Below are 26365 nucleotides of genomic sequence, written 5' to 3'. Positions count from 1 at the left end.
CTGCGGAGATTCCTCTAGGAATTCCTCCTGAGATTTCTCTAGGAATTTTTTCGGGGATTCCTCTAGGAATTCCTCCGGAGATTCCTCTAATAATTCCAGTGATTTAACCTAGGATCATCTACGTATTTATCAAAAACTGTAGCCACTAACCCATTAGTATCTAGCCATGTACAAAACATCAAGTCGTTTATTGGTCGTATGAAAACGACTGATATTAGTGTAAAGTACCCCAAATAGGATTCCCTATCTAGATAATTCCATTCCTCAAATAAATCAATTCGTTGAAATATAAACATGTTTATTGCATAACAAAGATTCAACTAAAACAAAACCTGTGGTTCACCAATTTGACATAATATCACGTTCTATACTGCTTTACAAACGGTAACCGCCTGTCGTACACGTTCTTTGGTAACAACGCCGACAGGAACAGGTGCGTAATAATCCCCGTCATTCCCCATACGATTTCCTCCCCGCCGAGGAACACCGGCACCGTATATCCTCCAGCCTTGAACTGCGTATGCCTCCGGTTTCCCGCCGCCAGAAATGTCTTAATCGGCACCGTAAACACCTTCTGCACCTCGTCCAGGTTCGGCTTCAGCAGCGTTGCACTGTAGTCCCTAATCGTACCCACCACCGGCGTTATAGCCGGTCCAAAGTTAGGCACCAGCTCATTACCGCAACCCCACGTCTGTATCCGGTCCCGTGGTATACCAACTTCCTCCTCGGTTTCGCGGGTCGCACACGCCTCGAAGTCGGCGTCCGTCAGGTCCCGGATGCCACCTATAATAAGACAATTAGGTAAATATCATCAGATCATTCTCAGAAGAACAGAGCGGAAGCAACGAACCTGGAAACGATACCTGGCCGCGGAAGTGCGTCAGCTTGACCGAGCGTTGAGTGTAGAGGAAACTGACCTTGCCGTCGACCAGGCACAGTGCGATCAAAACGGCAGCATGTTTCGCTGGGGGTTTACTGTTTAGACGTATCCGTGGGAGGGCCTGGAAGTTGGCTATCACTTTCTGCTGGATTGAGCGGTCGGTTAATAAGGCAGGGTTGAGTAGATTGGCTAATGATGATGGGTTGGTGCTACAATAGTGGCGAAGTGGTTGCTGAAGAAACGTGATTCTGGCAGTGGTGGTCATCATATTTTTGCATGAGAAAAATAACGATATAAAGTAATTAAAACACCCGCTCTTGCGGGTGATTTTGATATCTACAAGGAGTATGTGCAAGTAGTTTTATTTGTGTTATTTGATTACATCAGCTGTTCGGCTATTTCAGGCAGAGTGCTGAAAACACGCTCTAGTGGAGAGTAGCTGCAACACATGCGTCGAATCCAGACAAACAGTTCATGTCCATATCGATAAAGAAGGTGGAGTGGAAGATACACCACCTGCAGATTATATCTGTAAAGTTGTCTAAGTCTCAAAAATAAGTTAATGCCTGCTGATTCTACATAGGCTTAAAAGAAAATAATTGATTGATGCAGTTATCTTGATGCAAGGTGTTACCCTTGACCCATGTCCTGGTTTATTTGATATTTGATAGTCTAAGCTGAGCATAGTAAATGTACAGATGCTGAAAATCTCCAGCATCCCAGAATGTTCTCATGAGTGTCTAGCAATACATCTAGTAGAAGTATATGATGGGAATATTAATATCACTACCTTCTAGTTCTGAACTCAAGAACAGCTTCATGAAGTTCGTGCACCTACAGGAAATCCTGTAAATATTTTACAATGTCTCTTGAGCTTCACGGAGATCAGTCTTTATAATTGGTAATGTTGCGCAATCCAAAATAAAAAAAAGTTGTTACGTCTGTAGATCCTATGTTCTGAATTGCAGAATAGTTTGGATCTGAGACGAGACTCGCGAAGAGGAAAAAAAGTAACGTCAAGTGCAGCCCAACTGAGCTGTCAGTTGTAGCCCGTTTGATTACGTTACCTAAAACGAGTAAAGTATTGCTATCCGAGAAAAATTCTGAAGCCAAAATTCACTCCGAGCAGCATTTTCTTCTCCTGTACTGTCAAAAATAACTTGAAAACAAAATATTCCAATGATTACTTTGCTTGGCGATTGTTTGCGATGCAAAATTTCACCTCAACATGATTTTGTGCGTAAATGGGATTCAGTCACACTGCATGTGAGGTGATGCGGTCACGTACGTGTTTGAACCACCAGCCCAAAACATAATGTCAACACAGATAGGAAGAAGAAAAAAATAACAAAGTGGAGAAAAAGAAGACCATCTTCGCGAGTCTCGTCTCAGGTTTGGATAATCTTGAATATTTCGAAATATACTCTCATACTCTCTGTTAACCCTCGAGCGATCGCGCTGTTGTATTTTTCTTACGACACGTTGAAAAAATCTCGCTTTTTGTACTCAGCGTTGGCGTGGTACTGGTGGTGGTGTTACGTAGGTTAACATACTATGAACTCCACTAAACCTAGTTGATCCTTAAACATAACTCTATGCCACCAAAAGATAAACCCTTGGTGCTGTAGATCTAGATGTAGTTGTAGATTTTCTGAATATGATAATGGGTAGTTCTTAAAGGATATCAGTAGTTTTAAGGGATGTCTACTGGAATTCCAGAGAAGTTTCTAATGGTTTTCAAGGCATTTGAGTATCAGGGGTTCCCAAAAGACTTTGGTAGAGTTCAAAGAAAGCCTACGCCTTTCATTTATCCACCACATATTCGCAAACGACCCATCGGTCGAGTACAAAAATCGTTCAACGGTTTGTTCGGGATTTTATCCGATGTCCTCCTCTCCTCTTCTTGGCGTAACGTCCTCACTGGGACAAAGCCTGCTTCTCAGCTTAGTGTTCTATGAGCACTTCCACAGTTATTAACTGAGAGCTTCCTCTGCCAATGACCATTTTGCATGTGTATATTGTGTGGCAGGCACGAAGATACTCTATGCCCAAGGAAGCCAAGGAAATTTCCTTTACGAAAAGATCCTGGACCGACCGGGAATCGAACTCGTCCCCCTCAGCATGGTCATGCTGAATACCCGTGCGTTTACCGCCTTGGCTATATGGGCCTATGACCTAGTGCATCCGAAATAAAATCGTCCACCATATTTTGCCATTTTTATTTTTACGGGTATCAAAAGTATACAAATACGTTAACAAAGCTTCAGTGGTTTTAAGGGATGTCTACTGGAATTCTATAGAAGTTTCTAGGCGCTTGAGAGAGCATCAGGCGTTCCCAGGGGGCTTCGGTAGAGTATAAAGGAAGCCTACAGGAGTCTCATGGAAGTATTCTGAGGGGTTTCAATGCAATTGAATCGGCTGGCGGGCGCTTATCGGACTGTCGATTGTAGATTGCCAACCTGGTCACGTCATCCGGGCCGGAACAGCGAAGGACATGTGTGACGATTTAAAGAAATACCACGCAGGGGAATCTTATTCTCGAACTCGTCAATGGTAAGTTACTGGATGAGTGGAGACACCAGGAGGAACGCCAGGTGGCAGAAAGAGTACTCCCTACTAACAAAAGTAGCTGCATAAAAGCTTATGGAGCAAACGCTTTTGGAAGAAAGCTCGTTTAAGCTCTTATATAGCAAAAATGTTAGTTGGGCTGCGAACCAGTGGGGTCGTCATCTGCAAGTGCGAAGGTTACATGTCACTACTACGGCAAGCAAGGTCACTAACGCCGTGATTGCAAGAAGCTCGTCAAGGATAGCAAAGATGGATTATTAGAAGAAACCGAAGTAGAAAGTGAAGATGGCCACAGTCGGTGAAGCGTGTCTGGCTGCAAGCGATGTCGGATCAAGTGGATGCTGCGTTTTCGATTCCGGAGCGACTTCACGCATGACCAACGATATTGGATTGTTGGAGACTCTGGATACGCCCCGCAAGGAAAGCATTACGGTAGCGGATGGGAAACAAATCAAGGCAAACGGTATCGGTGATGGCGTCGACGGAGAAGGACAGCCTATGAACACCAAGCTGAAGCAAGTCTACCACGTCCTGACGCTGCCAGGGAATCTTCTTTCGGTGAACAAGATCACTAATCAAGGGTATTCAGTGTGCTTCGATAGGACATCCTGCAAAATTCAGAAGAACGGAACAATTCATATTCTCGGAGAACGTTAAAGTTAAAGAATCGATCGGAGAAAACGATGCTGACTACCGCCACTTATCCGAAATCGAAATCGCTGAGAGGAAAAATCGATAATTGGGAGAAAGACCGAAGCCGAACTTTATAAGAAGTTTTGTGGTGAAGCTACAATCTACATCGATTTGAAGGCAGCATTCAACAAAATCGATCATCGTATCTTGTTATGCAAGTTGGCGATGCATGGTACGTCGGACGACATGGTAAAGTGGTTGGATTCATACCTTTGCGACAGAAAGCTTTGCGTCAGGATCGGATCGTATACTTCTACCTGGTTCACTAATTCCTCTGGACTGTACTGCAAGTGAGTAATCTTGGGCCGTTTCTCTTCGCACTTTAGGCAGCATCCATTTATTACGTAACGCTAAATTCGACATTTTTTTACCCCCCTCCCCCCTCCGTAACGCTTTTCTGTATGGAAATCCTAAGAAAATTGTATAGGCCGTAACGCTCGGCCGTACTCCCCCGCCCCCCTCACGCTAGAGCGTTACGTAATTTGTGGACGTCGCCTTACTTCAACGATGTCGCTGCTCTACTGGTCGTTGGATGCAGATTCCAGACTGATACACGCCGACGATCTCAAGATCTATGTTGTGGTTGAAAGTCTAGCCAACTGTGAACGATTCCTACAATTACTAAACGCCTTTGCCCGTTGGTGTGAAATCAATCGAATGACGCTCAGCATCAATCTTCGTGATAACCTTCCACCGTTGCGCAGCTTCTATTCGCATGGCAAAATTGGCGACACACACGGTAAAAATTCTGCACGCTCAATGTAAGGGAAAAATCCCTTAACTATTCAACATCCCAATCAGCATGATCAGAAAGGCTTTTCCTTTGAAATCGCAATGCTGTCAGTGTTGATTTGATAACCAAAACAAACCCACCGGAGAAATCAACTAAAAATCACTTCAATTCAGGCCAAACATTTCAATAGGTCCTATCTGCATTTGAGAGGCTCTCTTTGTTCACTTTCTCTTTCAATTATTGCAATGTAATGGTACACTTTTCAACAGTACAGCAGTACAGCAGTAGCAGTACAAATCGAAAGACGATTGTTTTGACCATCGTTCAATGCAAGGAGACAATCATAATACAAATCAACTGCTGAGATATTAACGAAAGAGAGAGAAACCAAAGAGAGCCTCTCTTCTGCAGATAGGACCTTTAGACATGTTTGGCCTGAATTTGCACTAGTGTACAAAGCAGTACGATCCAAAGTGAAAAGCTGTTGATTTGATAATGACTGTTTTGGGTATGAAAGTAAATATAGATGACAGGTGGTAGAAAGTGTTTCGCTTCGAATCGAACCTCTCTAACAGATGTGAAGTAGTGTAGTGGTAAAACGGATGATCGTAAGTCTCGAGGTCCTGGTATCGAATTGCGGTTAGCAGCACTTTTTTTGTTTAATTCTATATTCGAATTCAAAACATTGTCAACAACGAATTAAAGTGAAGTTCAATTAAAATTGAAGAGGCATTGGATGTTCCTTTTCGAATGGTAACAAACTGATCAAACATAGTAGTGCGAATTCAAGTGCCAGTCCGTTCATATCACAGTGCAGATTTTTTACCGTGCATCCATTCAGCAAAGTAAAAGACTTGGGAGTGCTGCTCGATGCCAGACTTTTCTTCAATGGGCATCGCTCGGAAATATCGATCGTGCAAATCGACAGCTGGGATTCTCTATGCGAACAACCAAATATTTCGATGATATCCGGTGCTTGAAAACACTTTACACCTCGCTTGTTCTGTCAATTTCGGAAATCTCAACCGTAGTTTGGTGCCCATATCAAGCAAGTTAGATGGATAGGTTGGAACGCATTGAAAAATGGTTTGCGCGCTATGCTCTACGACGACTTCTTTTGAGGAACTGTACCAAACCATACGTTGACCGGTGTTGCTTGCTGGGAATTGAAACACTTGAGCAACACCGGATCATTCAACTGGTTGTTACCGCTGCGAAGATATTAAATGGTGAAATAGACTGTCCGGATCTTCTCGCAACGCTATCTTTGAATGCTCTCAACAGGATTCAACGAATAAGTCTAGGACGGATGCTGGCAACACGATTTCATCGTTCAGTGTATGGCTATAACGAACCAATGTCCTCTATCATAAGCGCCTTCAATAATGTGGACTATTTGTTCGATTTTGGAAGACAACGGTGTTCAGAAGCCACGGAAGTTCTGCCAAAGGCTTAACGCATCCCGCAACTTCGGCTTCGTGCCGTGAGCCGGAAATCTAAAGAAATAAAGATGGGAGCCTCCTGACGTACGAATGTAAAGTTATTGAAAGGTGGATGCTGCACCTGAACGGCGTGGAGAATGTAGACAGGGGGGACAAAGAAGAAAATTGTTACATAAGTGCAGCAGAGAACGGAAGCTCAGGATGCCATTCACCTGCTCAAAACCAACAAAACACGGTGGCGCAGCTGAACTCATCAAGATGGGCCCAGATAGAGCAGATACAAATTTTAATTCAACTTTTTGTCCCCCCCCCCTTCAAAAGTTTTTGGCTGGATTTTGTATTTTGAGGGGGCAGATTAAAACATATTTATCAAAATTTCGGGTCTTGCTCAAAATTCAAAATATTTTTCAAATTAAATACTTTATTTTTTTTTATCCCCCCCCCTCGACCGGTCAAAGAGTGGTGGGACAAAAAGTGAAATAAATATTTGTAACGGCCTAATATGGTTACCTGCATTTCTGGCGCAGGATAGTCAGGATCAGGAAACCCGCAACTGCTGCCGGAAAAGTGGAAGGAAGGGGTAATCTGACCCAGATCTTCACCGTATGGAAAATCCTCCAGAAAAGCCGTGAATACCAGGTCCCAAAGCATCAAGGCGGTATACGAAAGAATCGGATACCCAGAGGTATGGTCATTGATCGACGAGAAGGGCTTTCCTGGAAAGCTGACCGGACTGATCGAAGTAACGATGAGCGGTGTGAAAACCTTCTTTCGGGAAAACTGTTTAGTTTATTCAAATTTCGCCAGTAACTGCAACAAAGTGACGGACTCTTTAACATCGCTCTGGAAGGTATGACTGCGACGAGCCGGGTTCAACAGCTGGGGTAAGATTTTCATGAAATCCGGTCAATTTGTGAGCTTTGCGGACGACATGGACATTATCGCCAAAACATTTGCAACGGTATCAGAGCGTACATTCGGCTGAAGTGCGAAGCATCACGGGTCGGACTGGTGGTGGTCAAAAGTAAAGTACATGCATGGGATTCGGTTCCTATCACTTGCATGTACTTTGTACGAAAGAATTCGTTTAGGAAGTAATGTCACGATCAGGGGGAACGACACTTATTCCTTCCAATGCCGGAAGGATACAGTAGGCAGGGCATGTTGCAAGAATGCCGAATAGCAAATTTGGCAAAGAGCACGGTGGATTGCAAAGCTTTAAGCGTTGACGAGGTTATTGAAGATGGTAAGATATTTCAATTATGCTTTCTTCATAGGAAAACATTACTGCTTTGAAACATTTTTTTTTAAGATGACCCACCACTTACCCTCACACCAAAAAGCTCTACATTGAGCCCCCTGGCAGTGAACTCATCTTATTCTTTAACATTAATAATTAAGCGAAATTATTGGTGTGTGAACGGAAGTGATGACAATTAACAAGATACAAAAACGGGATCCCAGTGGAACTTTGTTCCTTTGAAGGGATCCCGAAAATTGACTAAATAACTAAATTTAAAGAGTTAAATAATATACTAATAAACGCATAGACTAAATAATAAACCTAAACATTTGAAACTTAACAGAGTGTAGACATTACAAGGGAAAACTGGCAGTTGATATGGATTTACATTTTCAAATTAGTAGGGTGTTGATTTTGGATCTATAATACAGTTTCAAGTTTGTTTTGAATAATAACCTATTATTCATCGTTTTAAGTCGCTCAGGTATATTGTTATATGCAGAAGGTCCGTAGAAAGTTATCCTCGTCTGACCAAGGTTACTCATAGCTTTAGATCGCGCCAAATTGTTTGCATGCCTTGTATTATGATTATGTGTTCTTGATGGTAGTGTTAAATTGTGATGCATATCAGGGTTCTTGATAGTATCATATATAAATAAACATGATTGTAAATCGCATAGCCCCCGTATTGGTAACGCGTTATGCTTAAAGCTTGTGTAAAGTTGTTGCGTAGGATATAATCGTGGCAAAAGGTAGATAATTTTTAAACACCTGTTTTGCAGGACTTGTAATTTTTTGAGTTTCGATTTGCAGGCATGACCCCAAACAATGATAAGGTATTGGAGGTGAGAATGTATGCATCCAAAATAAAATTTCAGAAGTGCATTACGAGGAACAAATGATCTTACGCGAAACATTAATCCACAAAGAGTCGAAACTTTCCTTAACACTTGATCAATATGACAACCCCAAGAAAGATTCATTTTTTATTCGATCACCAACTATTTAAGACCTATTTGACACCAGTTCAATAATTATATTTTAACAATCAAATAAAGGTTTCTGTTTGAGCTCCGACTGCACTCGGGGTAGCGCTCGGTTGTTTGTGCTACAACCGCGTTGCCACACACCTCGTTTGGCTAAATCCGCGCCTCTGTTATGATAACCTAAGCATAACAACTTCCGACGTTGCCATTGCAGAACCAATCAAACTTTGAGCCCTCTACTACCTTCTCAGTTGGGCACTATTGGGTAGCTCGCGCCACAATATTTCACCTTCAATAATCGATCAATTAACATGTCCCGCGCCAACGCGATCATCGCCGTTTCCACTTTGTTGTGCCTGGGGTGGTTCCTGACCACGATCAACGCAAAGGACTTCAACTGTAAGTTGTATCTTAGCCGTTGCAAACCTACTTATCTTAAATCTTCTCCTCGTCGCAGTCATCTTCGACCCGCACGAGCTGGAGTGCTCCGGCAATGTGACATACGACCGGGTGATGCTGACGGCCTACCGACCGCGGACCGCCAGCGACGAGCGCCGTGACTACACCGACATCAAGCTGAAGAAGCTGAACTCCCTGCAGGACTACCTGGACGACCGGGTGCCGTACGTAACGGTGGGAATGGATCCTTTGCTGAAAATTCCCTACGGTACGCCGGTGTGCATTCCGGAGTTGAACATACACTTCCGGCGGAACCTCAACCTGCAGGTGCGGGACACCCATCAGGATCTGATCGGAGGGGGCTACCGGCGGGTGGATATCTGCGTCCGAACGCAGGCGGACAGTTTCGATGACTATGTGAACCTGATGGATGCGACACTGATTTTCTAGAGTGGAGTGTGCAATGTGCATTAGTGGTTCAATAAAGTGATAGTGTGATACATTTTGTTCTCTACGCGTATACTGTCCGATAAGCTAAATTGGAACCCATCGATGTTTGCGAAGTTCTTTCGAGAAATTTCGGTAAAATGTCTCGAAGAGTGTCTTTCGGAATTTCTAAATAGTTGTTAACACGCAACAAGGTGTAGAATGATGATTTTTACAGCACGAGTCGGACACTTATCCAACGAGGCTTGCCGAGTTGGATAATTACGACGAGTGCTGTAAAAATCTATTTCTGCACCGAGATGCGTACAACGTTTTTTTTTTTGCAATTGCAAAAATTACTTCTTGAGGATAGTTTTTAACAAAACTTTTTCATCAAACTTATCACTGATTTTCATAGCCATGTTTAAGAAAGTGTGATCATAGTAGGTTCTACAGTATAGCTGTCACAATTTTTCAAACCTGCGTCCAGAAACTATCAAGAAGTTGATTAGAACTGAAAACAGTGCTGTAATGGTTCATTACGCAACTCAAATCAGTGCTGTAATGAACCATTACAGCACTGCTAATTTGGTGTGGGAAAGTAGGCCTTTTCCTGGCTGATTTGCGTGAGGTATAACAGCCTATTAGGGTAGGTAATCAAACTTTGAACCATATTGCGGCTTTCTGAAGCAGTGCAAATTTTAAGTGATTTTTTCTCCCACATGGAAATAATTTACTACGGCAAAATCGTATGTACATGAAAGCCACGGGTATAAGCTTTCTGTTAAATGGTAAAAAGTTTGTATTTGCACCGAATTTCATTGAAATATTCGATTTTTCATCAACAATGATTTTAATCTTAATTTGAACCATCGTAATCATAATTTGAACCAATTTTAATCTTAATTTGAACTACTGGCGGCAGCAGCTCGAGCAACTCACAAAACAGCCAATTCTATGCTAAACAATTAAAAATCACATGAATCTGCTAATTCGCATACCTATATTTCATTAGGCAGTGGAATCTCACCTCAGAATGTTCGAAATTCTTTAGGAATTTGGAAACTAAATTTGGATTTTTTCATCCCCCAAGAGTAAACAAAGCCACCACTAGCGCAATCTACAGGCCAACACTAGAAGCTCGCCCCCGTTTACTAGTTCAAATTTAGATTACAAATGGTTCAACTTAAGATAACATTCTCCAAGTAAGAATTACTTGAATTTGATAATTTTATGACAAATAATGCGGAATATTATTCGGTTGGTCGATTCTACGACAAATAAGCTTTCATTTGACGTGTTCACATATTGCGTGTGATACAATGCATGAGCTGTACGAGTGCGCCGAAAATGTGCTTTCTCTGGGGGGAAATGGGTGAAATCACAGTGATTTTTCAATTCGCCCCCAAAACGACGATTCGACCGCTTGGGAGTGTTGTCGTCGTCGTGATTATGCTTCCCGAAAGCAATGTCAAATTCGTTCGGGGTTTCAAAACATTGGAAAGAAATTCATTATTTTTACAGTCTGATTGAGATTTACGAGTAAATGAGTGTGATCCGAAGGTATAACTGTTTATTCTGAGCATAACAGTATTTTTTACGGCAGTGAAAACTAATTAGAAGAACGGTATTTCTGGGTCTGAAAATCGTTCAGGCGAAGTGGATAGCAAATCTAACCTAGAATATCCTACAATTCTAACCTCAACTCCTCACTTGCACAAGCCGGATCTCATTTTTCACGGAAATGGTGGAACAAAATGCAAAACTAATGTACGTGCGACCGAGGGAATTGAAAGTTCTACCATTCCCACTTAAAAAAATTGTCGGATGTGGGTTGTAAGTAGGAAAAATAAAATAATTCCCCCAGCAGATTATGTTGATAGGTATGTTAAAAAAGGTAAACATCATCAGTTCGATAGTTGCGTTACCGAAACAAAGATGGGTAACAGTATGTTTTGTTTTGCCCTTGAAAGCCAATTGCTTGTTTTCCACGACAAAAACGCTTTTTTCAATGCTTTTAAAGTCCATGTTATCAGGTTATATTACGGAAAGCTGTTCAACATCTTTTTCGGAACAATATTTGCCTCAAAAGTACGTCGTTTTAATGAATTTCGAAATGGTTCAAATTAAGATTACACTCATTGCACAATTATGGGTCACACACAATTATTAGTCACTTTCCACTTGAATAGATAAATACTAATCAATTGCAAGCTTTTGTTAGCTATTATCATTTTTCGTTGATGAAATGATTTGTTTTGTGTCACTATACGTATCGCACACGGGCTTATACGTCCAAACATACCTATTTTCAGTAATTTTTTTTTCGGAATAAAACCATCTGTCAAAGTAACGCTTCGATTGTGAACATCAGAAAGTGCGTGCGCTGTTTTCGTAAGCTCTGTAAAGGCGAGCTTTAGTGATTTTCGAGTGAGAAATGGTATCGTCACCAGAACAAAGTTATAATTTACGTTCTAAATGTAGAAATTCATGTGACTGCAGCTAATTAAAGCTTATTTCAGGCAAAATTTAAATGACTCATTATTGTGACAAGGAACACCGAAAATCACACAATTATGGGTCACTTTTTGTGCAGCATAATATTGACAGTTCTGCGTACATGGGCATTCATAGGCGCCAACTTAGGGGGGGCAAGCATAGGTTTGCCCCCCCAATATTTGACGGTTTTTTAATTTTGCCATACAAAATATCCGAAAAAACAGGCTTTGCCCCCCCCCAATAATTTGACCAAGTTGGCGCGTCTGTGGGCATTGCATACTTTTAGGCGTTTATCAGTGGTTGTGTTGGAGATTTTGTTCCAATTTTGAAAAATTGATTCCAAATCGTGAAAACACGCTTCGTTAAGAGGTTGGAGACCAGTTTTAGATTCCACTATAGTAGATCTATCTAGAATAAGTGACCATTCTTTGAAAAAAATAAACAGAACATTATTGTTGAGCTGATTCCTCTTGAGTGACCCACAATAGGCAACAAATTGACCCATAATTGTTACACAGCACATTTTGACCCATAATTGTGGTTTTCATTATTCACCAACATTTCAGTAATTTTCACCGCCTAAAGTGAGTTTTACAAGCAGATTTTTATATAAAACAATAAAAAGAAGTTTCAATGAAGAGAATATAAAATAAAAATAATGAAAGTGTTATTTGTGTATGAAAAACGATTCATATTATGAAATGATTGTTCCTTGAGTGACCCATAATTGTGCAATGAGTGTACAATTTGACTAGTTCAAAGTTTGATTTCTTACCCTAATTGATTGGTGCAATTATGTTGATGCAAGTTGTCACCTTTGCCCCATGTCCTGTTTTATTCGATAAAACAGTTTAAGCTGAGTATAGTGAATGTCCTGATTTTTTTTAGATCTAGGTACAGCATCCCAACATGTTCTCATGAGTGTCTAGCCTAGATGTATTGCTAGAATAATATGATGGGAATATAAATATCATTACGTTCTAGTTCTGAACTCAAGAACAGCTTCATGAAGTTCGTGCATCTACAGGGTAACCTGTAAATACGTTATAATGTCTCTTGAGCTACCTGGATCAGTCCTTGCAATTGGTGATGTTGCGTAACCCAAAAAAATGTTACGCCTATAGATCCCATGATCTGGAATTGTAGAATATTTTGGATAATCTTGAATATCTCGAAAATATCCCATGACGGGCTTGGTGGTCTAGTGGCTACCGCTTCTGATTTATATGCAGAAGGTCCTGGGTTCAATCCCTGGCCCGTCCCTTTCTTCCTACTTTGTATCTTTCTATATACTTTCTCTCTGCTCTCTGTAGTATTCTAGTTGCGTCCGTTCTCGTTCACCACCTCAAACTAACTGCCGTTTCTCCACCATCTGTCAAACTCTCTAATCACAACAACCAAGGTGCCTTATCTCAGGTAGGGATAACTTGTGTATTCGCTAGTATTAACTCAGACCAATATATGACGTCATCCAATCAGGAACTCAATACACTACAATCCCCCCTTTACAATAAAAAGCGTAAAGAAGCGTACGCCCAATAAATAACACATTGAAATACAATGCAAAGTTTTCAAACAGCTCATCTCCTAGTGAGTCTCCTAGTATAGCATAAAGTGAACAAAGATTAATCTAATCAATTGTATGTGCAAATCTATCATAAGTTGGCATTACAAAATACACACCTTGTCCATCTCAATGAGAAACAGTAGCTCTTGTATCAAACCGATATGCCGATGGTGTACACCTCGGTGTACACTACACAACAAATACCTTCTATGTTCGTTATCACAATTGTTGCCACTATGACTAACAATCAACTAGAACAGTTTGCTTTGTATATCCACCGATTCCCTCTTTTCTTTTGAATAAAGATGATCGGCAACCAGATACTGTACCTATCATTAATCTTAAATGGTTATTGTAAACATAGTATGCTTAACATACAAACCACACTTTCTCGCATTCTATGCGCTTATCTTGAAAAACAAAATATAATTTCAAAATGTTTCCCAGTCTATTCCAATCAACATGCCTAGCATGCACATATCGGAAAATTAAATGATCTGAGTAATAAAACAATATTCCACATCTACCATGCCAGCGTAGCAGCAAGACAACAATCTCAGAAGATTTAAGTAGCAGCGCTGTATCAGTCCTCAACTCATTGTTTAATTTTCAGATCCAATATCAGGCATGCTTCTTCTGAAGCACTATTATAGCTCAAACCATTAATAAAACGTCTCAGGTAATTCCTTCTTTCCTGATCCTCGATTCAATTACCCGGGTAATTCACTTCGGTAGATTATTTCGGTTATTTTTTTTTCTCTTTCTCAACGCCTTTACCAGATAGTGCAGTTTCTGTAAATTGCAAACCTCCATCGATTTTTAATCATCCGACAGCTTCAGCAACACTAATTTGCTTTTGCATGTTCAATTCAATGATTAATGAGTTTGGAACATTTTATGCAGCAACCACAAATTAAATTATTTCGACTTCCGTCAATATTCCAAAATCCTTCGATATTATTTCACGAGCGGATCGTGTCACCTGTCATTTATGCCTGTACCCATTGTTCAGCTTACATAAGCTTAGCAAGCTTACTACTTTAAATATATGCACACAGGAAATTCTAATAATACTTGTAGGCAAATATCTATGTTTCAAAGCACATTCAAATCATGCGCAACTCATACTTGCCGATGCAGGTAAATGAGCACATGGAGAGTATGGGCTGCAAATCATATGAGTAGCAGTTGTTCCATTAGTCGAATTAATGGCAAGCATTTGCTTACTCCTATTGTACAATACACATAGAAGTGAAGAAGACATTTTTTTTTCGTGTACATATTACAAGCTGTGAAGCATTAAAAGCTTAAGATTTGAAGTTTATAAGGAATGTCTCAGCCTCTCTCGATGTGTGGAAAAGCCCTTACCTAAATCTCTCAAGAAATCGTCCATTCTCTGATCATGTTATGCAGCTGCAAGGAAATAACAGTTGAAACGGCTTTCTATAAAAAGCTTCTGCTCGGAATATTTCATAATGTATCGCTTCTTCTTGATCACCCTCTTCATTCATAAGTCTATAGAAATCCATCATCTTCTCATTGTTGAATATTTCCCTCATTCTGATCCCAGCATTGATTAACCTACCTATCCTAACATCTTGTCAATAATCGCAGCATCCATATCTTAATACATAGCTCCCTCATCACATAATTCAAACATGGCCGCCCCAAAAGCTGGCAAGAAAACCAACTTACATTATCGGAAGTAATCTTAGCACTCGTAGACCAACGCATCCGATCTATTCAATGAGCCATTTTACGAAACAACAACATTGATGATATTGAAATTCACACGTAAGGACGCATCCTGTCAAATTTTCATTCATAAAATCGACTCGTAAAATGGACTATTATAAGCTTTCAGCAGATAAGCGAAACTAGAGCAAATTAATCACTGCAGAATGTAAATGTATTCTTCGGATTCTTCCGATCTCGAGCACTAACCTCATCTCGATGATTTTGTGTTCGCTGACTGAAGCAAAACCGAGCCAAAAAGCCATGATAACAATTTGTGTACCTAGTGCTAACCTGAGAGTGCTAACGTAAGATCAAACAAACAAAAAACACTGTCAAGCGCAGTCATGTCGCAACTAACGAATCCACACAGTATATGAATCTCACGATATTACATTTAGTTTTTTTTCATATACTTAGCATGTGATCTACGCAGATAAGAATCTTAGCTCTCTCAGTATGTGAAACTCATAAACTTCATTATTTGTAGATCTTTCTGGTTCTTCCGCCCACTCAAACGTGGCATGCCTTCGGCATAGAACTCATATAATTCTCAGAAGATCCTTGTGATCGCCGTATTTTTATATGCTTCAATTAGAAGTCGAAGTACATAATAATGCCCATGATTCCTTGATGGAAGACACTGCGATTTCCGCAGCTTCTAAAAATCAAATATCATTAATCTCGTACCTGAGACTCTTCCAGTATTCGTTAATTACGTAACGGTTCCAGAGAATTTATAAAACTGATATGTATTTCATATGCCTTACGCAATTGGGAGATCCTTGTAATCTTTGTATTTCCAAAACAAACTTTGCAATTCAACGTGTCTGTCCTACAGTGAATCCCTTCGTTTCTCACCACTGGAAAATCATTTCGATTTTCACCACTTAAAACAAATCATACAGATTTTTTTCAAGCATTCTCGTGATTGACTTCATTAGAAGTTGCCTTTTGATTTTCGCAATCCTGAAGTCCTTCCAATTAGCTTAACGAAGATTCTTCCGATTTTCGCAAGCATGTGTATGGTATTTAATTGATAACAAACTGATCAAACATAGTAGTGCGAATTCAAGTGCCAATCCGTTCATATCACAGTGCGGATTTTTTACCGTGCATCCATTCAGCAAAGTAAAAGACTTGGGAGTGCTGCTCGATGCCAGACTTTTCTTCAATGGGCATCGCTCGGAAATATCAATCGTGTAAATCGACAGCTGGGTTTCTCTATGCGAACAGCCAAATATTTCGATGATATCCGGTGCTTGAAAACACTTTACACCTCGCTTGTTCTGTCAATTTCGGAAATCTCAACCGTAGTTTGGTGCCCATATCAAGCAAGTTAGATGGATAGGTTGGAACGCATTGAAAAACGGTTTGCGCGCTATGCTCTACGACGACTTCTTTTGAGGAACTGTACCAATCTGCCACCATACGTTGACCGGTGTTGCTTGCTGGGAATTGAAACACTTGAGCAACACCGGATCATTCAACTGGTTGTTACCGCTGCGAAGATATTAAATGGTGAAATAGACTGTCCGGATCTTCTCGCAACGCTATCTTGCTCTCAACAGGATTCAACGAATAAGTCTAGAACGGATGCTGGCAACACGATTTCATCGTTCAGTGTATGGCTATAACGAACCAATGTCCTCTATCATAAGCGCCTTCAATAATGTGGCCTATTTGTTCGATTTTGGAATGTCTTCAACGCCAACGGTGTTCAGAAGCCATGGAAGTTCTGCCAAAGGCTTAACGCATCCCGCATCTTCGGCTCCTTGCCGCGAGCCGGAAATCTACAGATATAAAGTTAGGAGCCTCCTGACGGACGAATGTAAAATTATTGAAAGGTGGATGCTGCACCTGAATGGCGTGGAGAATGTAGACACGAGGGACAAAGAAGAAAATGGTTACATCAGCGCAGCAGAGAACGGAAGCTCAGGATGCCATTCACCTGCTCAAAACCAACAAAACAGTTGGGAAGGATACGGTGGCGCAGCTGAACTCATCCCTGCCTTTCTGGCGCAGGATAGTCAGGATTTGGGGAACCGCACTGCTGCCGGAAAAGTGGAAGGAAGGGGTAATCTGCCTCAGATCTTCACCGTATGGAAAATTCTCCAAAAATACCGTGAATACCAGGTCCCAAAGCATCAAGGCGGTATACGACAGAATCGGATACCCAGAGAATCAGGATGCTTTCGGGAAATCTATTTAGCTTATTTAAATTTCGCCAGGAACTGCAACAAAGTGACGGACTCTCATGCCTACTCTCCAACTTCGCTCTGGAAGGTATGAATGCGACGAGCCGGGTTCAACAACTGGGGTAAGATTTTCATGAAATCCGGTCAATTTGTGAGCTTTGCGGACGACATGGACATTATCGCCAGAACATTTGGAACGGTGTCAGAGCTTACATTCGGCTGAAGTGCGAAGCATCACGGGTCGGACTGGTGGTGGTTAAAAGTAAACTACATGCATGGGATTCGGTTCCTATCACTTGCATGTACTTTGTTCGAAAGAATTCGTTTTGGAAGTAATGTCACGATCAGGGGGAATGACACTGTATCCTTCCAAAGCCGGAAGCATACAGTGGGCAGGGCATGTTGCGAGAATGCCGAATAACAAATTTGGCAAAGAGCACGGTGGGTTGCAAAGTTTTAAGCGTTTACGAGGTTATTGAAGATGGTAAGATATTTCATGTATGCTTTCTTTATAGAAAAACATTACTGCTTTGAAACATTGTTAACCCTCTAATACCCAATCCCGCCTTTAGACGGGGTATAAATAGTTTGAGCATTTTTGTAATTTTCGATTCGTGGAAAATCAATTTTTTTATATTTTTGGCTAATATTTAGGACTCTTCTGTATATCTCAAAATGGTTTTTGGTGTATGTATTTTAAAGCGTATTTACATTTTTTAAAAATCATTGAAAAATTTATGTTTTAGTCACCTTTTAGAAGTCATTGCTTATTTTGTATTGAATCGCTACTATTAACATATTTTAATTTTTTCCCAAATCATTCTATCCTTGTTTAATAGTTTAAGGGAATCGAATACACTCTAAAATTCTTTTCCTTAAAATTACACGGAAAATGAAATTTTCTGTGAAAAAAAATTAAAATAATAATATTTCAACAAAAATCATAAAATCCCAAAATGTTTTCATCTCAAAAAATCCGTTCCCCAAATTGGCTTCCAGGAAAAATATAAAAGTGTGGGGATGTTCAAAAATAAAAATTAGAAAAATCAAAAACTGAAATCCACGAAATTGAGAATTAAAAAGAATCATCTTCCAAAACATGTTTAAATCGATTTTAGATGACGAAAAATGATATTTAGATCAAAATCAAAAATTTGGGTATTAGAGGGTTAATTGATTTTTTATTCGAACACCAACTGTTTACGACCTGTTTGACACCAGTTCAATAATTATATTTTAACAATCAAATAAAGGTTTCTGTTTGAGCTCTGACTGCACTCGGGTAGCGTTCGGTTGTTTGTGCTACAACCGCGTTGCCACATACCTCGTTTGGCTTAATCCGCGCCTCTGTTATGATGACCTAAGCATAACAACTTCCGACGTCGCCATCGCAGAACCGATCAAACTTTGAGCCCTCTACTACCTTTACAGTTGGGCACTATTGGGTAGCTCGCGCCTCAATATTTCACCTTCAATAATCGATCAATTAACATGTCCCGCGCCAACGCGATCATCGCCGTTTCCACTGTGTTGTGCCTGGGGTGGTTCCTGACCACGATCAACGCAAAGGACTTCAACTGTAAGTTGCCTCTTAGCCGTTGAAACCCAACTTATCTTAAATCTTCTCCTCTTCGCAGTCATCTTCGACCCGCACGAGCTGGAGTGCTCCGGCAATGTGACCTACGACCGGGTGATGCTGACGGCCTACCGACCACGGACCGCCAGCGACGAGCGCCGTGACTACACCGACATCAAGCTGAAGAAGCTGAACTCCCTGCAGGACTACCTGGACGATCGGGTGCCGTACGTAACGGTGGGAATGGACCCGTTGCTGAAAATTCCCTACGGTACGCCGGTGTGCATTCCGGAGTTGAACATCCACTTCCGGCGGAACCTGAACCTGCAGGTGCGGGACACCCATCAGGATCTGATTGGAGGTGGCTACCGGCGGGTGGATATTTGCGTACGGACGCAGGCGGACAGTTTCGATGACTATGTGAACCTGATGGATGCGACACTGATTTTCTAGAGTGGAGTGTGCTTTAGTGATTTAATAAAGTGATAGTGTGATACATTCTTGTTTTCTACGTGTATGCTGTCCAATGAATTATGTGGAACGCATCGACGTTGGCAGAGTTCCTCCAAGAAATGTCGGCAAAATGTCTCGAAGAGTGTCTTTCGGAATATCTGGAATTGTTAATTGGGAAAAGTCTCGTAGAAGAAATCACGGCTCAATATGCAGGGTGGCCACCCAGTTCGAAAACAAGGAAAAAGCCAGGGAAACATCGAGAATGTTTGCTTTGAGGACTACTAAAATTTATACAATTTCTCTTTTCCTTATTGATTTTAGGGTGAAAAATGTTTATTTTTTAATTTATTTTTTTATTTATTTAGTCTCGGGAAGCATAAGTACGAAGATCTGTGGGATAGGCTGTTCAAAACTGTTGAACTAAATACCATACACTGAAGTTTTTTTTACGACGGTAATGGTACCGCGTTTTTTACGCGTAAAAACCACGTAAAAAAAACTTCAGTGTACTGGGTAAATTAGTGCGGGTCATCGGATCCGTTTCCTCAGATCAAAGCTTTTTTGGTTCCGTTTCGGGTCCTGAGTATCTGTACAAAATTTGAGAACGATCGGTTGCGTCTACACTTTGCGCATTGCAATTGAAATTTGCATGGGATTTTGTATAAAAAAACATACTTTTTTGCATTTTTGTCATAAGTTGAAAAAGTTTGTCTTAAACTTTTTAACCGATACTGTAAAATGACAGCCTAGGATGTTCTGAAAAACTTTGTTGAAGATCGCAAAGCGATCCGATGCTTGTGAAAATAGTTATAACCAACGAACCACATACATGTGTTTATGTTTTAACATGTAAAGGAATAACAACAGCAACAAAATCATGCTGTTTCGCCAAGCAATGCCAACGCTATATTTTTTTTCATAAGCATCAGATTACTTCGCGGTCTTCGACAAAGTTTTTCAGGACACCCTAGGCTACGTTCTCACTTTATCGGCTACATGGTTTTAGACAAATTCGAGCTTGTTATGAGAGAAATGCAAAAAAGTGTGTTTTCGCATGTAAAACCCCATACAAACTTCAAACGCGATGCGCAAAACGTAGACATAACCGATCGTGCCCAAATTTTGCACTTATTTGGGTCCTGAAATGGGATCAAAAAAGCTTTGATCTGATGGGATACCATTGAATTTTTCATTTTTCCATATAAACGATGACCCACTCTAGTAAATACTGGTGCAGCGACCATTCTTGCAAATTAATATTTTGTCATTGAGTAATGACAATTACCTCATATCCGCCCAGCGTCCTATTTATAGGACAGTAGGTACTTTTGAGGTGAATATCTTGAGAATTGCACAACATTTCAGCAGACTGTTTTCGGAGAAGTTGTTCAGAGTATTCAATACATATTTCGTGTATGGTGAACAATTGACTTTAGAATTGGCTCACAAGGTGGCGTATACGTTGCTGCAAAGATAACATATTGCTGCGGTTTATCAGTCCAATTTCCAATGTAAAGTAAATTAGTAAAGTAAGATGTTTCAAAACATCTTTAGTGGGAAATTTTCTCACTAGATGATGATGTAGTATATTTGATTTGATGTGATAATTTTTTTTTTTTTATGTCTTTATTTATGAGATTTTCAGCCCGAGGCTGGTTCATCTCAGAATGTGATGTGATAATATCTCAGTCCAACAAAAATATACAATTTTGTGGTTTTCTACAAGTATGTTTATCTGGCCGAACATTTTCCGGTAATGCAATTGTTAGTAAGAAATCCTGCGAACAAGTGAAAAAATACTGTTCTTAATATATTCTTAAAATAACACACTTAATTTAGATTGCCGGGATATCAGCAAATTTTCAAACTTTTGCTGAGATTCGTACAGCCGAACCATCAGCGAATAACGATTTTGCCGAAATCTCAGCCATTTTGAAATTGCTTTGTTGAGATTAGGGAAACGCTCTTCTGAGAGTCAGCTAACAAACGTAACTTTTTGCTGAGATACAAGTTTATAACTTAACTTGCTGAGAACACGGCTGTGCGCAGTTTTGATAGTCCGCAAATTTATTTCCGAGGCAAAATTTCTTTCCATGTGGATTTTTCTATGTATACATTCAGCAATTCCTCTCGGTAATTCTCGATTTCTACCAGGTTGCATCTTGTAATTCCTCCAGCAAATCCAGAAGGGATTGACCCTTGGATTCTTTCTGGAATTCCCTCCGGTATTCCACTCAAGATTCATCATGGGATTCCTTCGTGTATTCTTCTACCTTTATATTTTTTCCATGGAATCCTTTATAAGAAATCTTCGATGGATTCCTTCCAAAATGGGTCCATGGGTTCCTTCAGGATTTACTCCAGATATTCAGTCTTGAAATCTACCAAGATCACTTTCAGAAATTCACCAAAGAATTTTTGAAGAAGTTCAAGCAGGGCTTTCTACAGGTATTACCTCAAGAACTTCTCCATGAATTTCTCCAAAAGTTATTTTAGATTGTTTTTCATGCGTAACTTCCAAATTTTCGCCAGGGATTGCTTCAGTATTTTTTTTAGAAGTTGGTTTGGAAAATCTTTCGGAAATTTCTCCAGGAATCCTCCCGAATTTTCAGCAGGATTTCTTTCAGTAATTCGTATACGTATCTCTTCAAGAAGCCCATCAGAGATTGCTCTAGAGATTCCAATGAGTCTATTCAAGAATTTTTTTTATCTGTATTAACGAGATTTTTAGCCCTAGGCTAGTTCATCTCGGGACCCACGCTTTAATTCCCTTCCGAAGGAAGAACTCACATTTTGTGAGTTTGTCGGGAGTGGGATTCGATCCCAGGTCCTCGGCGTGATAGTCTATTTAAGAATATCTTCAGAGGCTCATGTAGAAATATTGCTGGGATTCCTCCAGAGATTCCTGGAGGAGTTTATTTAGAGATTTCTTCAGGATTTCTTTAAGGAATTCTCCCAAATTTTTCTCCAGAAATTTCTCCGACATTTCCTTTAAGAGTAACTCTAAGTATTTCTCCTTGGACACTTCAAAAAATTTAATCATAAATATTTCCTAAGGACTTCTACAGGGTTTTTTGGGCATATCTGTAGTTTTTTTTTAATAACGCCACAAAAGCTTATCTAAGCGTTTGTCCAGGTAAACTTGGAAGAAAGAAATTCCTTTAAAAATACGCCCACAGATTGTTCCAGGAATACTTTCGAAAAATCCTCCAATTCTATCATAGGATTTATCCAGGAATTCCACCAAGGGTTTCCCGATTAGTTTCTTCAGGAAGTTCTACCTAGAAATTCTAGAGTTCATCTCAAGGAGAAATACTCATTAAAAATTCCCTGATATTTTAAAATAAACCGCTTCAGGGATTTTTTTCAGAAATTCTTGCGCGGATTCCTTCTGAAATTCCTTCAAAAATAATCCCAGAGGCTTCTTCCAAATTTTAAGGATTTCTTCAGGAATTTTAGCAAAGATTTTCTACAAAAGTTACTTAATGGAGTTTCTCAAAAATTCTTCTAGAAATATCTTTGGCAATATTTCACCGATTTCTTTGGAATTTCTTCCAAGGGTTCCTTCAAGAATTCCTTGAGAAATTCTCAACCGGATTCTTGCATAAACTCCTGAAAGAGTTATTTTTTATAAATTGCTCCTGTGGTGCCGTCAGAATTATTTCCAGGGATTCCTTCAGAGATTCCTGCAAAAAATAATTCGGTATTTCCTCGCGGGGTTTCTTTTACAAGTTCTTTCAGAAATTTCATAAAAAATACTGAAATAATTCTTGAAAAAAAAAATCCCCGAAGGAATTTTTAAAGAAATCATTTGATTTATTGTCTGAAGGAATGTCCTAAAAAATCCTAGAGATTTCCAGAGGAAATTATTGAAGATTTCTGATTGTTACTCTCATTTTCTTAAAAATTACGAAAAAAGTTAGATAAACTCTAAAAGAATTCCTAAAAGGAATTTCTGGCACAATATTGAAGTAATTTTTTTGGGGCGTACCAGCATAGAGGGCGCTGATATTTGGAAACCTTGAGAAACGAACTCTGATTTTACCATGACAGCACAGCTCTTTAGTGTATGGGCAAGGCTGATCAGTTTCAATATGAAAGTGAACTGCACTGTGCACAGTTTCTGTGCAGAATTCCAACCCTGTCTCCAGGAGCATTTCCTTGCCATTATTTCCAGAATTCGTCCAGAAGTTCCTCATGATTTTTTTTTGGGAATTTCTACAGTGATATGTCACGAAATTCCTTCTGTTATTCCGCAAAGGATCATTCCAAGAATTCATCCAGATATTACGTCAGAAATTGCTTTAAGGATGTAAGTTCAAGAATCCTTTCAGAAATGTTTCAAGATTTTTTTCTCCGGTAGTTTTTTGTGCAATTTCTGCTGAAAAAATCTTTGGAGTATTTTTTGAAGGAATCCCAAAAGATATTTTTGACAGATTCGCTGGTGCAATTTCAATAAGAAACTTTGTAGGAATTTCTTTTGGAATCCCTCAACGAATTTCTCAAAGAATTCCTGGAGAAACTCTTGGAAGAACTTCAGCAGGATTATTTAAAGGGAAATGTTTGAAAAAAAAATCCGTGGGAGAACTCCTGAAGAAATACCCTTCCTGAGTGCATAAAGAAATCCTCAAAAAGCTGAGTCCCTAGAGATATTTCTTGAGAAATCGACAAAAATGTAACATTCAGAAAGAATCAATGGAGGAATTATTAAAAGAATCCCTGAAGGATTTTTTTTAATCTCCAGTTTAACTTCAATCTAATTCCATTACAAATCACTAAAGGCGGAAACCAGGGTAATTCCTGACGGAATATTGGAAAGATTTCTGAAGAAATTCCTAGAAGAATATCAGAAACTTCTTGGGGAATGCCTGGTTAAACTCCAAGAGAATTTATAGAAAAACTTTAGAAAAGTTGGAGAAATTTCTTTAATAGAGTATGTGAATCTCTAGAAAAATTTCCAAAGAAATTGTTGTAGAAATTACTTAGAAATTTTAAATAAATCCGTGGAAAAAACTTAGAAGCATATTTGGAGGAAATGTAGGAGGAAAATACTACTGGAACTCCTGAAAGAATCTCTGTATACATTTCTGCAGAAATCTCTGAATGAATTCCTGAATGACTGAAAGCAATAAGGCAAGAATTCCTGGAGGAATTCTTGCTTGATTTTCTGGGTGAATCCCTGAAGTAAATGGGGTTCGTGAAGAAAAAGCGGTATGAAGGAATCACCAGCTGAAAGTATTTCTGAAACAATATTTGAAAGTACTTCTGACCAGCCTTGGGCTGAAAATCTCAATAATAAAGAAAGCTAAGGGGCTGTCCATAAGTCCATAAACCACGTGGGGGGGGGGGGGGGGGTGGCGGGGTGTGTTCGGCCAATGACCATTTTGTATGGACAAATAAAAAAATTTGTATGGACTAATAAGCACGCGGGGGGGGGGGGGTTGAAAAGTCCCAAAAAAAATGACCACGTGGTTTATGGAGAGCCCCTAATGTGCAATGCGCATCCACAAGGTCCTGGGTTCAATGCATGGCCCGTCCCTTTCATCCAACCTTTTATGAATGAATGAAAATCTTTGATCATGATGATTACACTATTCCATGGGCATCACTGCAATTTGCCTTGAAACATAGTAGCCATGTTTTATGTGTGCTATCTTTGGCGCCATTTGCAGCAATGTTGCCTGCTGGGAAGCTGAACGATCACTGTTAAAGTTTCTGCAGTTGGATAAAATTTGAATGTGGTCTTTGGCAAAGTTGTAGCTAATAAAGTAGCCTAGGAGTACCAAGGATCAATTAACACTATAGGGCGATTGGGGAAATGCTACGGTCAATTAAATGAAAACGTCCTTTTCCCATAGTAATTCCCATACAAACTTTGAGGGGCTTGTGCACTCTCAACTTTCAACCAAATCAACTCATTTTTTGGGAAAGGCTCAGTATCTGGCTATGAATCGAATAAGCGGTGTGGAGCAAAAACGAATTTTTGAACCACGCTAATAACCATAAGTTCATAGCCATCGCTAGAACCAGGAATGGTTGAAAAGCCGTTTCCCTTCCTTCCTACTTTCACAGCACAGATGTTAACCAGATGCCTACGAGTTATGTAATCAAGCGAACTGTGCCGCATTAGCTTAATAGTAATTATCACACAAATCTATCACCTTACGCCTGGCATCCACGCACCAATGTGTGAACCCTCTGCCAAACCATATCGCCAGATGTGGTTACAAACGATTGCAATTATCACTTTCTTCCCATTCCCCACATTGACCTGCAATCTGACGTGGCTGGCGCCATTCTCGCCTAAAAATTGAAGATCTTCAACGCTCACACACTGAAGATGCCTGCTAGTCAGCGGCAGATATCTCATTGGTTCCTTTTGTGAGTGTAGCATGTCAGGCGATAATGAAGTAGCGTCCACGGGCGGTCAATCAAGCTCAAGCTCAATATCAAGCTAATGGTTAGGCCATAAATAACCATAAACTATTAGTAAAACAAAAACGGGTAGAGACAGTCTGTCTCAGACGTATGCAGGCCTAGAAATGTTAGCGTTGATAAGGTTTAGTAACAAGCATATCTATCTCTCTCTCTTCTTGGCGTAACGTCCTCATTGGGACAAAGCCTGCTTCTCAGCTGTGTTTATGAGCAGTGTTCTATGAGCACTTCCACAGTTATTAACTGAGAGCTTCCTCTGCCAATGACCATTTTGCATGCGTATATCGTGTGGCAGAGGCACGAAGATACTCTATGCCCAAGGAAGTCAAGGAAATTTCCTTTACGAAAAGATCCTGGACCGACCGGGAATCGAACCCGTCACCCTCAGCATGGTCATGCTGAATACCCGTGCGTTTACCGCCTCGGCTATATGGGCCCTTCAAGCATATATAGGTCACATAATCACGGTGTTATTCCACCTTACTCGGCCATGGGACATGTTCTCAATCATCACAACGAAAAACCGCCAACAA

The 26365-nt window shown here is 40.2% G+C and overlaps 3 protein-coding genes across 3 annotated transcripts; 2 read left to right on the top strand and 1 right to left on the bottom strand.

The window, feature by feature from the left end:
* Positions 1-281: 281 nt before the first annotated feature.
* On the bottom strand, positions 282-1250 carry LOC109421968 (mitochondrial coenzyme A diphosphatase NUDT8). Its single transcript, XM_019696605.3, has 2 exons — positions 851-1250; positions 282-783 (listed from the first exon to the last, which is right to left on the bottom strand). Exons 1-2 carry the CDS (start codon positions 1146-1148, stop codon positions 359-361), a joined length of 723 nt encoding a protein of 240 aa, XP_019552150.3. The 5' UTR covers positions 1149-1250; the 3' UTR covers positions 282-358.
* A 7466-nt stretch (positions 1251-8716) lies between these two features.
* LOC134285189 (uncharacterized) lies at positions 8717-9394 on the top strand. The gene is made up of 2 exons (XM_062845471.1): positions 8717-8944; positions 9003-9394. The coding sequence occupies exons 1-2, from the start codon at positions 8857-8859 to the stop codon at positions 9392-9394; spliced, it is 480 nt and encodes a 159-aa protein (XP_062701455.1). The 5' UTR covers positions 8717-8856.
* A 9282-nt stretch (positions 9395-18676) lies between these two features.
* LOC109421969 (uncharacterized) lies at positions 18677-19721 on the top strand. Its single transcript, XM_019696606.3, has 2 exons — positions 18677-18947; positions 19006-19721. Exons 1-2 carry the CDS (start codon positions 18860-18862, stop codon positions 19395-19397), a joined length of 480 nt encoding a protein of 159 aa, XP_019552151.3. The 5' UTR covers positions 18677-18859; the 3' UTR covers positions 19398-19721.
* The last annotated feature ends 6644 nt before the right edge of the window (positions 19722-26365 follow it).

This window comes from Aedes albopictus, chromosome 1 (genome assembly GCF_035046485.1).
Source record: "Aedes albopictus strain Foshan chromosome 1, AalbF5, whole genome shotgun sequence".
NCBI lineage: Eukaryota > Metazoa > Arthropoda > Insecta > Diptera > Culicidae > Aedes > Aedes albopictus.
This window is presented reverse-complemented; position numbering and strand designations above follow the sequence as displayed.